The 16287-nt window shown below is 37.7% G+C and overlaps 1 protein-coding gene across 1 annotated transcript in view; it reads left to right on the top strand.

Annotated features, from left to right (window-relative positions):
* Window positions 1-16043, top strand: part of rasef (RAS and EF-hand domain containing) — a 48253-nt gene extending 32210 nt beyond the window's left edge. The window contains exons 11-17 of the mRNA XM_003216524.3: window positions 982-1119; window positions 3076-3223; window positions 5855-5936; window positions 8431-8545; window positions 9582-9701; window positions 10241-10317; window positions 11247-16043. Of these exons, the coding sequence (XP_003216572.1) occupies window positions 982-1119; window positions 3076-3223; window positions 5855-5936; window positions 8431-8545; window positions 9582-9701; window positions 10241-10317; window positions 11247-11355 (789 nt within the window). The 3' untranslated portion in view covers window positions 11356-16043. The remainder of the gene's footprint in view (window positions 1-981; window positions 1120-3075; window positions 3224-5854; window positions 5937-8430; window positions 8546-9581; window positions 9702-10240; window positions 10318-11246) is intronic.
* Window positions 16044-16287: the final 244 nt, after the last annotated feature.

Raw genomic sequence — 16287 nt, 5'->3', positions numbered from 1 at the left:
TGTTTTTTCACAAATAAGAAAATAGTTTATTTTAGCAACTCTTCAGCTTAAAGCTCCCTTTGCATTATCTGAAAGGAATTCCACATATCTGCAGGCTCCATCCTTGATGTCTTTAACCTTTCCAACCACAACATCCAGTTGCAAGCCCTAAATATTTTGGATATGCGGAGCTTGTGATTCAGGGGCAACTTAGCAGTGAAGCTCTACTACCTTCTCTGTGCACAGGGGCCTCTTTCACAGATACAATGGGTGAAATGGGGTTATGCTTTTCTCTGCACCTGAGAACAGGATCTCGACCTTTCTGTCCCGCTATGTATACACTATCATCATTTTAACAATACTTGGAAAAGATTGGGAACTGAAATCCATTCTGAAAGCTACTCAAGAAAGAAATTTGCCCATTTTTATAAGTTATCAGTGATCCTAACTCAGATTTTAATTGCTGATAATGTATAACACTTACGTTTGGTAAATTTGAGGACAAGGTAGGATTTCCAAGCATCCATGCTCTCGTGTTTAGAAGTCTGTTTTGAAGGAGAATGAATATAATGGATATAATGGATATAATGCAGTCATGCTGGCCACATGACCTTGGAGGTGTCTACGGACAACGCCGGCTCTTCGACCTAGAAATGGAGATGAGCACCAACCCCCAGAGTCAGACATGACTGGACTTAACGTCAGGGAAAACCTTTTACCTTTAAAGCTACTCTTAACTGAGTAGGGATCAGATGATGTTTTATCATAGAGGGCATCATCCAACCACAGCTTTGGTATGTTTGCAACACCAAATATCTAATGTGTACACACAGTTCTAAATATTTCTTATTTAGAAATATTTCTGCTCTTCTGCGCTGCTTGTTGTTGATAATATCTGTTTTGTGTGTTGAGTAGCCTTCATCCCCACCTCCTTCTTAAACTACAGCAAAAGACTGATTTGAGGTTGTCATGGACATTAGTAATGGTTGCTCCTCTGTACAGGTTCCAGATATCCGAGATGAAGAGGTGTATAGTCCTGATGAAGTCAGTACAGTGTTGGATTGGAATCCTGACCATCCAGTAAGTCGAAACAGTTCTGGAGCTTCAACAAGGAAATGTATCCCTGCCATCTCTCCTCAGGTATTCAATCTAGAATAAGTCAGCTAACAACCATGTTGTGGTCCAGAGAGCTATTATATTATGTGTAGCCAAGGATTTGGATGTGCCCAGCAGTATCTCTGATCTCCTCCTTGTAAAATGATAGATTTCTTCTTACCATACCATATATCTTAAGAACATCTGCTGAAACTATACTGCAATGTAACAAAATTCCGTTTGGTCTCACTTGCTCTCAGTATGTATAGAATTGTTGCCTTAAGCTCAATGAAACATTCTGAAGGGAAGATACTAATGTCATATTTTTTGTATTTTCCACAAAGCTATCTAAGCATCAAAATATAAGGGTGGAAAATATGATGCTTATTAATTAAAATTTTCAGCCCCCACTTCATTCTTGCGAAATGAATTTAGGCTCCCCCTTGCTTATGCCTTGGTGGCGAAGTGTGTTAAAGCACTGAGCTGCTGAACTTGCAGACCAAAAGATCCCAGGTTCAAATCCCGGGAGCGGAGTGAGCGCCCACTGTTTCTCCAGCTTCTGCCAACCTAGCAGTTTGAAAACATGCCAATGTGAGTAGATCAATAGATATTGCTCAGGCGGGAAGGTAACGGCGCTCCATGCAGTCATGCCGGCCACATGACCTTGGAGATGTCTACGGACAACGCCGGCTCTTTGGCTTAGAAATGGAGATGAGCACCAACCTCCAGAGTCAGACATGACTAGACTTAACGTCAGAGGAAACCTTTATCTTTTTTACCTTGCTTATGTCCTTACTTTCTATTTTTTTTTTCTGCTCAAATTTTAAAATGTAGACGGAGCCCTTGTGGGTCTGGATAAAGCTCTGTTTACTCCATCTTTCTCTTCCATTTAGTGACTAATGAAATGCTTTTAGGAAGTAAGACATGAAGGCAACTGTAGTCATAGCTTGTTTGTGTTCTGGTAACTGTCATTCAATAACCATGTCTTTATGTGCTCATTACATATAGTTATTTTGTCAAATAGCCAGTGAATGACTCTATCCTACATAAATCCCTTTCATTTAAGACAGAAACTGACCACCACATATCTTAATAGCTATTTCCATTAATTAATTATGCATGGTGGTAGGATGTGTTTTCCATGTTGATCTTATTGGATGATGCAGTATTAATGAAAGAGAATACTTGTTCCAACTATTCTAATATTCCTACAATTAGTGAAAGCGGGAATCCTGTTTTCTCTTAAGAGATTTATGATGTTACTTCTCCTTCCAACAAACCCTCCTGCCCCCATTTAGAAAGCAGCGTTCACCACACATTCTTGTTCAGTTTTCTCAGTTCCATGACATCCTTATTTAGTTGGGTTACTGTGGTCTGTATTTGAAATGTTCATGTACTGTAAGATTTGTAAGATATAGCAGTGCAAACAACAGAGATAAAAGCAGACATGTTAAGGATTAATATGGAAGATACTTCAATATTTGTACATTTGTAATGAAAAGGGCAAAAACATTGTTTGGGATTATAAGAAAAAGAACTTTATTGTTTTTATATTGGCATGGGGAACCTTTGGCCTTCCATATGTTTTGGCCTACTACCCAGAAGTCCTTACCATTGCTCATGTTGGGTGGTGATATGGGAATTGTAAACCAAAATATCTAGGGAGCCAAAGGCTACTTGTCATAATACAAAAAATATTCCTTTTCTAATCATACCTATCCAGGCATTTGCATTTTACCATTGCAGTTTCCAGTTACTGTTTTCACCGAGTTGTCTCCCACAACCCAAGATAATCCTTTATCCTCCTGGACTATCCCCATGAAGAGTTTAACTTCTAGTAATATACAAATGAAGTCATGATTCACGGTCCAAGTGCTTCATGTTTAACCCTTGCATCTATGAAGTGTACAGCTAGGGTTTAACAATGAGATCATGGCTTTTAATGGAGAAGATGACTGTTTTTAGTGCTCTCAGTGTTGTGTGTGTATTTGTGATGTTTAGTCAGATGCCACGGACAGCAGCTCCAGATATCCAAGCTCAGAGAAGGCTTACAAGATAGTTCTTGCTGGGGATGCTGCAGTTGGGAAATCAAGTTTCCTGTTGAGGCTTTGCAAAAATGAATTCCGGGGAAACACCAGTGCAACTCTAGGTATGTTCTTGTACATTTCTTTCCTTGCAGAATCTGAAGTAATTTGGGTATATTCCAGCCTTCCTCCTTAAAATACAGGCAAGAGGAGATGTGATCTGCTCCTAACAGCCTGTTTCCTTTTTCTTTTGCATCTCACTTTTCTGTTGTGAAGATCAGGCTGAAATACATGGATTTATCTCCTTCAGTTCTTGCAGAAATCCTGTGAGCACAAACAAACTGTAGAATTCAGTGTCCAAGCCAGGACTCCAAGATTTCTTCTGCTGAAGACAAATATAAAATCACTGCCTTTATCATGAAGTGTAAAACCATAACTTTGTTCCTCTCAATGCAGCCTCACGCTGTGAGAGAGAGCTGTGGTTGAAGACATGTTACAGCTGCAGCCAGCTGTAACAAATTACTCTGACCAAGAGGTCATGAGTTCGAGGCCAGCTTGGAGCCTATGTTTGTCTTGTCCTTGTTCTATGTTAAAGGCATTGAATGTTTGCCTTATATGTGTAATGTGATCCACCCTGAGTCCCCTTTGGGGTGAGAAGGGCGGAATATAAATACTGTAAATAAATAAATAAATGACGATTGTAGTCAGACTGGAGAAGAGACTTGGCACTTCAGTTCAGGCAGCTATTTCAAGACTTTGGAGTTGAAAAGTGCGAATTGGGATTATAGAAGTCCTTTCACACTCTTAACTAGAGATAGAAAGAATATTGGTTATTATTCATTTCTTGTCCGAGAAACGAAGAAAAGAGGTAGTGGAGAGGCATATTTCTTCAGGTAGTATTAATTTGCATAGATAGGTATGTGATGTTTTGTACATGAACTACTTTTTCTTTGTTCAGGAAACATTTTCTGTGCAGAAAAAGGTATTTTTTGTGGATACAGAATGTGCTTGTATCTGCTCAGGAAAAAATATTCAGGGGTAGCTGTGTTGGTTGTGCAGCAAAATACAGTGAAGTCCAAAATTGATCTCACAAGGCCAGTAAGGGGAGAGGCCTCAGGCTGCATTGAAATCTCTCAATACCATCTTAACTGATATTATTTGAGATAACGTAGGCTTGTGTCTGTTAACATCATCATCATTTTTGTCCTGCATGATTTTTAACATTTTTACCTGATTAATAAGCCAGTGAAGCTTTTAAAGCTTGCATAATTTTATGTTTTGGACTCCCCCCCCCCCCAAAAGACTTCACTGTTTAAAAGAGTTTCCCTTAGCACAAAATACCTTTTCTTTGCAGAATAACCACATACATTGATATTTATATGAGTTTGGCATCCTTTAATCTGAAATGCTTGGAACCGGAAGTGTTTTGGGTTTTTGCATTTGGGAATACTTGTATTTGTATCTATGTACATAATAAGATATATTGGAGATGAGACCCAAGTCTAAACATAGAATTATTTTATATACATAGCCTGGTTTAATACAATATTTTATATAATTTTATGTATGAAACAAAGTTTTTGTACATTGAACTATCAGAAAGCAAAGGAGTCATATACCTGTTTAACCACCCATATGGACAATTATGGATTTTGGAATATTTCAGATTTTGGAAATCTAGATAAGGAATGCTAAACCTGTATTTTTAAACTGATATTTGTGTATAGTTTTTAATCTGTATTCTTTTTACTCATTTGTAAGCCACCTTGAGTCCATTATTGGGGAAAAAGGCTAGACATAAACAAGTCAAATAACTTCAGCAATAACTTGCCAAAGTGTGAATAGTAATAATTAACTGCACAGAAATCTTTATATTCTCTTCCAGTGGGAAGAATACCATGGGAATTAGTTGCTCTGGTCTGCAAGGATGAAAAACACAATGGTTTACATCCATGCTTTTGAAACCTTTGCCTTTATTATGAGAAGAAATATACCCACCCTCTCCATTTATACATACATATGCCTTTCACAGTTAATGTAAATGGTATTCATTTATCACTCAGGTTATTGTATCCTTTGTGCATGGCTTTTAGAAAGAATATTATCTTCACAAAGATAAAACATGCTTACAATCTATTAATGGAACATCTCATTAGTGTCACGGTGGGAATATTAAATTCCTGTCACCCAGTGAGTGCTTGGGTGGGATACTGCACATTAACTTTGCTGCTATTAGCAGAATAGCACTCTGCTATTATTCACTTGTAATTCCCTCAGCAATGTAGTTTTTGGACTGTCATCTAGTATGCTAGTTGATTTTGTAATTTTTGGAAGATAGACTGTTAAATACATACATGTGTACAAATATGTACAAATATGTACATGTGTAAATATAATGGCATGCTACTTACAAATAAATAACTTACATGAAATGTGACATTCACCATAATTTTTCTGCTGCTGAAGTTTTCAAAACAAATTTGAATTCTAAAACATTTATGTTCTGTTTATTCATTAAGTGCTGGTATGTATGGCTTCACATACCTTTTATAACATGCCTACTAATTTATAACCTTGCTGTTACTAAATTCTGTTCTAAATCTCTGCAAGATTTAACTCTTAAACTTAATACATATCTCTCACTCTCCTACGCTTCTATCTCTTATCCTGATTTTATTTGGTTGTGTCTCTTATATTGTCAAATCCTTATTGTCCTTTAAAGGACTTAAGTAGATTTTGTATTTTTTTCTCTTTAGGAGTTGACTTTCAAATGAAGAGGCTCATCGTTGATGGGGAACCAACAGTGTTACAACTGTGGGACACTGCAGGACAAGAGAGGTTAGTATGGTACCACTGTTTTTGAATTATCAATAAAGCAGCTGTATTGCTGGGAGAAATTGCAAAACCTTTTCTAGTGCAATCCAAGTCTTCCGAAAAGTAAGCAGAGTTTGGATTAGTGATTTGTTTTGGACATCAACTCACAAAATAGTCCATGCTGGTTTAAGGATTGTGCAGTCTGTAATTCAGAAAGTAATTGTTCTAAGCTTGGGAAATAAGACCAATTGGGTTCAGTAGAAATCAGCCATAGGTAAGCATACATAAGATTGCAGTGGAGCATACAACTTATTTTGTGAATATACATGTTTGGCAGAAGGGCTCATTTCTTTGCTTGTAATGAGACCATGTTTGAGGGTCATTCTGTAAAAACGGGAAAATGGCAATGCTGCCTTAGGAGGCCAGCTGCCCCTAGCTGTCTTCACTGCCATTTTCTCATCCACGCATTCAAAAAGGCCAGCTGCAGTGCAAAAATTGAGAGAATAAAGGTGGCCAGTGCTTCTTTTCGATGCTCCTCGGGCAGATTATCTTCTTGCCATTTGCCACTATTCAGAGAAGGGGATGGTTCCTTTTTTTATAAGAGTTACAGTAAAGTACAGTTGACCCCAGCTTCTGCCAACCCAGCAGTTCGAAAACATGCAAATTTGAGTAGATTAATAAGTATTGCTTTGGTGGGAAGGTAACGGTGCTCCATGCAATCATGCCGGCCACATGACCTAGGAGGCATCTACGGGCAACACCGGCTCTTTGGTTTAGAAATTGAGATGAGCACCACACCCCATAGTCGGACTATACTAGACTTAATGTCAAGGGGAAACCTTTATTTTTATCTTAACTTGGTTTTTTGGCTCGATATTTTGACTAAAATATCTAGACTTATACATAAGTATATACAGTATCTCTATTATTGGCTGTAATGAAGAAATAATATGCTTCTATCTCAAACCTTCAGAGGCCAGATTGCAGAAAGACAAATGGTTTTTCATGTGCTCAAGAACTGAGTAGAAACAAAGAGAAGAAAATCTTATACAGTATATTGTGCAATATGGCCTATTGCCATGTCACCGCTGAATGCAGTCCTTGGGCTGAAGGTTAGCAGAAGTGTTGATTTTAATGGTATGAGGTTTTCTTCCAGCAGTGACTGAATATCTTCTTAGCTCTGGAACAGAGCAAGCTTTGAAATATGTGTGTATGACTGTTACATGGATCTGTTTAAATAATTTATACATATGCACGTGTTAATCATATTGAACATATCCTAGAGTTGTATCTCAGACAAAGAGACATCAATGAAAGTAAGATTTATGCAGATGGAAATCTCATTGAAGTCTAGATGAAAATATCCTTTTCAACTCTGAGCCTTTCTATATAACAGGCACTGGTAATCCCATTTTGGATTGTTGGAACTGTAGTTCCACACATTTGGGCCTGTCAATTTTACATTTGCAGTTGGCCAAATGTATGGCTATGTGAATGCATATTAATAACCCAAAGATAACCCCAACCCTAAAATTTGTTACTGGGAAGGGATTAGTATTAGGCAGAAGTATCCCTGCCTCAGTGAGAGGAACATAGCAATGTGTGTAGTTTGGAGACCAGAGATACACCTGCAGAATACTCCATAGACATGATACAACCACTGGTAGTGTTTATTTTGATAGTAGGCCACAAAAGGAGCTGTTCCATGGTCAAGATTAAGATGACTCTTGATTTACTGGATCCAAGCTGCTTACCTTTCAATCTCTCATGACTTAGCCTCTCATTGACATCAACCTAGAAATTGTGTTTTTAATTCTTCTTTTATGAAAATCAACACTATTTCAAAAAGACTGGAATGAACATGTAAAATGAAGACTTCTGGCCTTATTTTGTTCTGTCAGTCCTCTGTAGACAAGTCTTCTGTCTCAGTTTCATTAACAGCCAGGACAATGCAGATGAGACTTGTATAAGCATATCTTTTTCTTTGGACCTTTAAGAATATCATTCTACCATGACCGTGACATGTTAGTCACTGAAGGCAGTGGCTCATTTAAAGTCCTGATCTTACGAGGATGGGTAAAAACTTTCAAATGTTACCAATGCTTTGATTATTTTTGCCTTTGTCATTTATGTCATTTTTAACATTTAGTGCTATGTTCATTAAGTGGAAAAGACCAAGAGAGCTCAAAAAAGATCTGTATTTGATCATCTTGGATTAGCTCACTAATGTTTTAACTAATATTAAAGTGTACCTTTCCATTTTTATGGGCATTGATGATTCTTGGACATTTGGGGCAATACTTACACTAGGATGCAGGTTCTTTTCTTGAAAAAATTCTTGGCCAAATAATTAGGATTGGTAGGCTACCTCTTATTTCCTTTGAGAACCCATCTTTCACTTGCCTCCGCACTGAATAGATTGGGCCTTGTTTCCCAGGTTTGCCTGAAAGTTACACAAAACAAAGTCAGAAAAATTGAAGACCTAGTGTGACTTTTAACATAACTCTTTTGTTGAAAGGTTCCGTAGTATTGCTAAATCGTACTTCAGAAGAGCAGATGGGGTGCTTCTGCTGTATGACGTTACCTGTGAAAAGAGTTTCCTTAATGTACGAGAATGGGTGGATATGATTGCGGTAAGAATTTTTGCCCTGTAGAACTTGTGAAGAACATTTACAGTTTACTGTCCCTTAAATCTATGTTGTAGTCCACTTGTATGCAGTGTAGCTACTCAAGAGGGAGGAGAATTTAGAGAACAGAGGGCCCAGTCCTGGGCTGAAACCCCCTTAGTCCAGTGCTAAGAATAGTGTCCCATTTCCTCAATCAGAACAATTTTCATCCTTGCCACTCTTTGAGTCCATTAGTGCTTCCAGGCACACACAGAGCCACAAACTGTTACTATTGGTTGCCATTTTGGACCAGTTTTACATTATAGTAGACAACTGCTGATGGAGTTTGATACATGAATCATTGGGAAGGGATCCACTTCTCTGTGGGTCCACTATCCTTCAGAATACTTCAACAACCCACTCCAACCACCTATTTGGAGTTGAAAACCAGACCAAAATGGTAACCAGTTTGTGGTTCCCTGAATGCCTGGAAGCCCCAATGGACTCAAGGAGTGGCAAGGATGGAAATTGTCCCTCCAACATGCATTTGCCCAGACTAGTATAGTCTAATATATACATTATTAGTATAGTCTAATATATACATTATTCTGAGCTACCATGATTTACAAGAAATGTATTTTACTACTTTCAGTAAACAACTTTGCACTGTTCAATTTTAACCGATAACAAATGCAAACTTTTGTGAATGAGGGTCAAGCAAAATTCTGGTTTTGAATTGAATGTATTAAGTTCCTTTTCAAGGGTAATTGAACACCATGACCCAGGGCCCATTCATACTATGCAATTATACCATTATTATTCCCCTGTAACTTCCATGGTTACTATGTTACTATGGAGTCCTGGGATTGGCAGCTTAAGGGGAGGTACTTTGAATTTGTAGCCAATTTGTAGAATTTGAATTTTGGTAAGGCACTACTCCAGTGCCTTAACAAACTATAAACCTCAGGATTCTATAAGATGACAGTTGAAATGGAATCAAAGTGCTATGATTTTGTAATGTGAATAGGCCCCAGTTAAACCAAACTCTTTCTACTTGTTCCAGGATGCAACACATGAAAACATCCCAATCATGATGGTGGGAAATAAAGCTGATCTCCGCCAGGTGGTTTCTGAAAAAGGACACAAATGTGTACCGATCAACTATGGAGAAAAATTGGCCATGGTAAGAGAGAGATTTCATATATTTGTAATATGTAGAGTGTTGGACTGTAGTTCCTAGCACTGTCATTAGGTACGCTGGCTAGGTATCCTGTGAGTTGTATGTAGTTTTTCCGCTTTTGGAGAGCCACATGGTTTCCACCTTTGTTGTAGATCATAAGCAGGAAGATTGGATGAATGTATTAGAATCAGGTAGGGCATGAGATTGTTGGTCTTGAGTCATAAATGACTTCAATTGTAATTCACTCAAAATACCTTGAGTGACACTTGGTAGGTACTCAGTTTCACAATTCTATACCCAATATTTTAAATAATTTTAATAATTTTATCAGAAAATAAAGGTGTCACTATCTCAGCCATCCATGTAGATAATTTTGAAGCATTTCAGATTTCCAGATAAGGGATACTCAACCTTTACACTGTGATGTTTGGTGAATTGTATTGTAGCTCAGGTTATTTTCAATTGATATTTAGACTTTTCATGAATTTTTCTGAGTGAAATTATCCATGAATATATCTTTAAACCTTTTCCTCTGCTCCTAGGCTTACAGCGCTTTATTCTGTGAAACCAGTGCTAAAGATGGCTCTAATATTGTGGAGGCAGTACTTCATCTGGCTCGGTATGTTCAAAGACATTAACTTTCTTAGTACCACTGAAATGGTACTAAAATGGCATTTCACTTAAGAAAACTGCATAGATCATTTGAAAAAATCTCCCAACGCAATATTTCATTGGCTAACCCCTTCACAAGTGTTAGCCACCTTTGAGGGGCACTGTATTTATATAAGCCTCCCCGAGCCTTAAGATCCATGAGCGAGGGCTTTCCCTTGATCCCACCATTCTCACAAGGCCATATTTGGATGGACAGGTCTTTTAATTAGTTTTGTGTGCTGTATTGTTTAAATGTATGTTTAAATGTTTAAATTTTTTATAATTGTGCATGTTTTTTGTCTATTGTTGTGCTTTATATTGCTATTGTTTTTATTCAGGCTTGGCCCCATGTAAGCCGCCCTGAGTCCCCTTTGGGGAGATAGAGGCGGGGTATAAAATAAAGTTATTATTATAAAGTTATTATTATTGTCATCCTATTATATTTTTGAATTATTGTCTGTTGTTTTGAATTACTGGTGTTGTAATAAGATAACTTGTTACTTTTTAAAAGTTATTTTAGCATTAGGATTTCCCGCCTGTATCTTGTTTTTAACTTGTAAGCTACCATGTGGGGAAAAGACAAGATACTGTATAAGGAAGAAACAATCTAAGATGCATGGTCCGTGCACATGTTCTTCCAGCTTTAAAAATTTAAAATGAAGGGTTTTTGCAACTGAACCTCTGTCTTTTTCTGGCTTCAGCTGAAGGGGAGGTATGGTCCTCTGTGGGTTAGAGGTTGGAAAATTTGCCCCTGGACTATAAATAATATGAGATTTACACCGAGAGACTGAGGTTGGCACAATCTATTTTCCCCTTTCTTTTGTAGTGAATGTTCGTGATTGTTCATTGTTCTTCCTAAAAATGCTTGTTTAATCTTAGCAAACTTCTGTTTTTCAGAGAAGTGCGAAAAAGAACTGACAACAAAGAGGATGACAAGACAGTAACTAACCTGACAGGAACAACCCTTAAAAAGTCTATGTTCACCAAAAACTGCTGCAGTATATAAAAAACTAATCAATTCTTGGTCTTAGAGAAAAGACATCTGGCTATATTTTTAAATGAAGGATTTAGGCATAAGTTGCACAGGACGACTGGTGGAGCAGAAAATGGGGACCAGTGCTCTACAGCCACCAAGTTCATCAAGGATGATCAGCAGCATCAGATGATGTGTTGAACAAAACTGTGCCAATGGGTGTGAGATGTTTGGGCTCAAAGCAGCAACAACCACATCTGTATTTTGGTTTTTGAATGGAAGCACATCCATCATACCACATGTGCCTTTTAAAGTCAACTGGCCTAGTAAGAACTTTACAGAGACATACTTCTTACCAAGAACTATATAGTTGAGCTTTGCACAGAGTCCATGGGTCATTCTCTGAATTGCATCATGAAAGACTTGTGCTTCTAGTCCTGTAATTTCATCATCAGTCTGAAGTTTGTGATTGGGTTTGTTTCAAAGGACTTTAGGGAGTTCTGGACATTTCTAAGCAATGCTTGTACCAAGAATGGGAGAAACATAATAACACTTGATGTCAAGGGAACTGAACCAGAATTAAGAAGAAGATTTGATTGTGTCCAAAACTGAAAAATAACCCTTTGGTTTCATCTGGAAACTTTGGAATTAATTAACAAGTCTACATTTGCATCTCTGTGTGAAACTGTAACTCCTTATCACTGCACTGGAAAGGTTTTGGGCTGTTGTGCTACAGACTGCAGATAGAACGTTCCACATTGATGAGAAATGCACTACTGTTTGAAAAAAATGAGGATGTATAGAAGAATGTTTCCCCAGATATTTTGTTATATATACACAGAAAGCTATTAGTATTAGAAAGCATATGAGCAGTGCAATCTGAAATATTATAGCTCAGTGGTGGTTCTCATGTTAGTGCAATAATGAATCCAATCCAGGTTTTAATCCAGGCTTTAAAGGAGTTTTTAAGATTCTGAACCTTTTTCTAAATAGGTTCAGTGTCGTAGGGCCCATCTACACAGGTCAAATGAGATGGTGTGGGGACAAATGAACTTTTTGGGGCCCATATCTGCATTAAGTGGCCTTGTCCCACATTTTAAAAAGTGGGAGGATGCTCTGGAGCTTCTCCATAGCTTCAGAGTTTACCTGCACTTCGTGGCAGTGTAAACAGTTGGGCCAGCTCTGGCTTGGAGTTGGCTGTGGCTTCACATGACCATCCTGCTTTCTCCTGGCTTGGGCAGCCTGTAGACAGAGGATTATTCTTACAATTTCTCTCATGTCCTCAGCTAAGCGACAACTACCAGATGCAATATTGCTGGTGCTTGTTGCTCATCACATTTTCTGATGCTGGCCGGAGCACCATAGCAATCTGAGAAGATGCCTCCTCCCCTATCTGGAGCTTCAGTTTAGACACTGCTGGGCTGTGTAGACTCCAGCCATTCACCAGGCCAGCTTGATGGTGCACTGTGCAGACTCCTTTGGTGCTGATCCAGCTAACCAACTCTAGATCAGCTCTGAGGTGTGTGGCCCATGTAGATGGGCCCTTAGACAGCTCCTTCAAATGTTGTTAAATCATGGATTGGATTAACCACCCCACAAATATGGGAGCAATCACCCATCAGTGGTATAGCTGAGATGCTGGCTTGTCTTAAATTAGAACTTAAATGGCCTCATGCTACTTCCTGGAAGACTCACTATTTCCTTCCTGCCACTAGTTTTATAAATCAGGGTAAAAGGGAGGAAGAAAAATATCCCATTTTGGACTGTAGCTGTATAAAACAGGCTTCTGAGTGGTCTAGTCTCAGAATGCTTCCTGTCACTTTGAAAACTCAAGCCTTTCCTTTTGTCTGAGTTCTAAATGTGTCCTTGTTATTTTGAATCACAAAAGTATCTGTTTAAAATTTCCTTCAGAGTATGATTTGTGCGGCGTGTACGTTTACTTTACTGAATAGAAAATGTCATTATTCCAACAGAATTATCTTTATCATGAAAAGAGAAAGTCTATGTTGTTAGGTTCCTAGGAAGTTGAGCTTGACTCATAGATGCGTTGGCCAGAGAAAAATTTGGACTCCTTTACATGTTTTAAATTTTTTATTGCAATTCTAGATTTGTATCGTTTTCTTGTGATTAACTTATAAAAACTAGTCTGTTTTTATAGATGTAAAAGGTTTATTTTGCTTTTCTGTGCTCAGGATTAGCATTGTTCTGAAATTGGAGCTGAGAGGCCCCAATTACAGTTCATAACTGTAGCTGATTGACTAGAAGATAAGTCCATATTTGCAGGTTTCAAAGAGGACTCTTTTATTGTAGGAATGTTAAGACTCAGAAGATAAACACATGAAATGTTCAGTGACTCAAATTACATTAAAAAATCATTTGGTTAGATCATCTTGGGCATTTAAAAATGGACTGAGAGCTCTATACTCTTACTACCAAATTTGTGCTGTCCTCGCACATGATTATTGTAAATCAGAATATATTACCAGATAAGCAGCCTAACCCTAAAACGTATATGGGTTTGGGATGATGATTTAACATTATTTGCACTTTAATGTTGTCTGAGTGAACCATATGGTTTTCAACCACCTCTTTCTTTCTGGATGGTCATTTATGTCTGAATTTGGAACCCTAGTTAGTTTAAATTATAATTAGCAAATATGCCAGAACTATCAGTTACCATTTCATTTTGGGTTTCTTAAACTAACAAAAATATAAAGCAACCAGAATTCCTTTGGATTCATCTACAACAAAGAAAGCTCGTTATTTTTAAAGTTGACGATTAGCATTTCTGCACAGGAATAGAGAGGGGGAAATGTACAGGCTCAAAGTGGAGGCACGTAATGCTAAACTTTGATGTTTTGTCTAAAATGGCCTGTTTTGTGGGAATATGTAACTGGGGATCTCAAATTACATTGGAGACCTTAACAGTGAATTTTTTTCAAGGCATTAGTGAGAAAGGATGCAAGTTAGTATGAACTAAAATCATCCCAATACAAATATAACTTCGTGCATGAGCTGTCCATAAGTGATTTTTAGATTGTTCTCTATTTTTTTTTAAAAAAAATACATGCATCCACGAATAATCATTCAGATATGTAGGTTACAGCTTCCAGTTTCATTGTTTTGTTATTTTGTGAGCTTTTAAAAATAAATCTTTATTGTCTTTTATCCTTAAACAAGAAGGTTATTAAAAGTATAAGACTTTTTAGAATAAACAATATTGGCCTAGGAGAAGAATATGAACAATAACTGCTGCGAGAAGAAATACAGGAAGGAAAAGAGAGAGGGGGAAAAAATGTGCTCTTAACATACCAGTTGCTGAGATCCGGAGTTCATTTTTCCAGATCTTGAATATAATTTTTAAAAGGTTGTTGTCTTTAAAAAAAATCAGATTTTATCACCAAAGGGAGTACTTTTTTTGAATGGGATATATCAGGCATCCTCAATCTGTAGCCCTCCAGCTGTTTGGGCCTCCAACCTCCAGAAACCTTAGCCAGCTTGTTTAATGGTCAGGAATTCTGGGAGTTGGAGGCCCAAACAGCTGGAGGGCCACAGGTTGCTGATGCCTGCGATACATAGAGCTTGCAAAAGTTCCTTTATTGAACAACAAGTTCCTGATCAGCCTGGCCGATTAGGCAGGTATGTTGAAAGATACTGGAAGCAGTAACCCCAAAATGCATTGTTTCCCAAATATGTGTATGCATCTAGGTTAGTGGTTCTCAACCTGTGGGTCCCCAGATGTTATGCCCTTCAATTCCCAGAAATCCTAACATCTGTTAAACTGGCTGGGATTTCTGGGAGTTATAGGCCAAAACACCTGGGGACCCACAGGTTGAGAACCACTGATCTAGGTCTTGGTATAGTATAATTATATCATAGAAACTGCATTGCAGCATGGCTCATGTCAATCTGGAATTCTTGTATTTTAGAGAGGTTCATTGTAAAAAAAAAAAAAAAACCCAAAAAACCCCACACCAATATATAGGAAAATGGTAGCAGAGATGTGTCAACCCACCAAGAATGTCCAGTTTAAACCAGCATAATTGCACTTTTGATCCCTTTAGATTCTTTTCAAGTCACTAGCCATGTTTTGAGAACATGAGAGCTTCTAGGAATATATGGAGCTTCCCAGCCATCAAGAACTCCTTGTCCTTTTTATGGAACGGGAACCCTACGCGTTCTCTGAGGTCTAGTGCTATCTACATATACACTCACATTGGTAGACTTCTCCATTTTCAGAAATTATATATAGGGATACAGCATATGTGTTTAATCCCAAATGTATTTATGACAGCATGCGTGATCAATGGCTTTCAGTCAGATTTATGAAAATAATTCCCAGCAGGTTTCTAGAGTACGTAATTTGTAGATCTAGCTGCAAAAGTAGTATTTCTTATTTATTGACTTTCCATGTTGCCTTATACATATATATTTATTATAAAAGAGAAAATCTTTGTATATATTTGTTTCTGGTGAATTCTGTACATAAGATTTATTTTTATGCATTACGCAGTAGCGAGTACTGTTGTTTCTTCTTTACTGCTTTGACTTGTTTTAAAGCTTGCTATATATCATGTTTTTAAGGCAGTAGTTGTTGTAGTTAGTCTCTGAAAAGTTAGATCTACCAAGTGCTTTTGTTATTTAACAGATGCAGAGAGATTGTGTGCCAAAATGTGTGATGCTAAAATGTCTTAGAATAAAAATGATATATAACACGTGAATGAATGCTATATTTATTGAAAACGCACATTTTCAAGATTCTTTGCTCATCTGACTTTATTGTGTAGGCTAACTTCTCTGGTGTAGTGGAACCAGAGCTCAAAGGGATGGAGCTCTGGGAGGGACTTTCTGATTTCTAGGGATGATATCTATTTCCACCCTTCAAGGATCCCCTGTTCTCTTTGGACATGGCTGCAATCCTCACAGGAACTGATAGCAAGATTCTTTTAAGAAAATACTGTTGTC

This window comes from Anolis carolinensis, chromosome 2 (genome assembly GCF_035594765.1).
Source record: "Anolis carolinensis isolate JA03-04 chromosome 2, rAnoCar3.1.pri, whole genome shotgun sequence".
Lineage (NCBI taxonomy): Eukaryota > Metazoa > Chordata > Lepidosauria > Squamata > Dactyloidae > Anolis > Anolis carolinensis.
The sequence above is the reverse complement of the archived record's forward strand: the minus strand, read 5'-3'. Positions and strand labels throughout refer to the sequence as shown.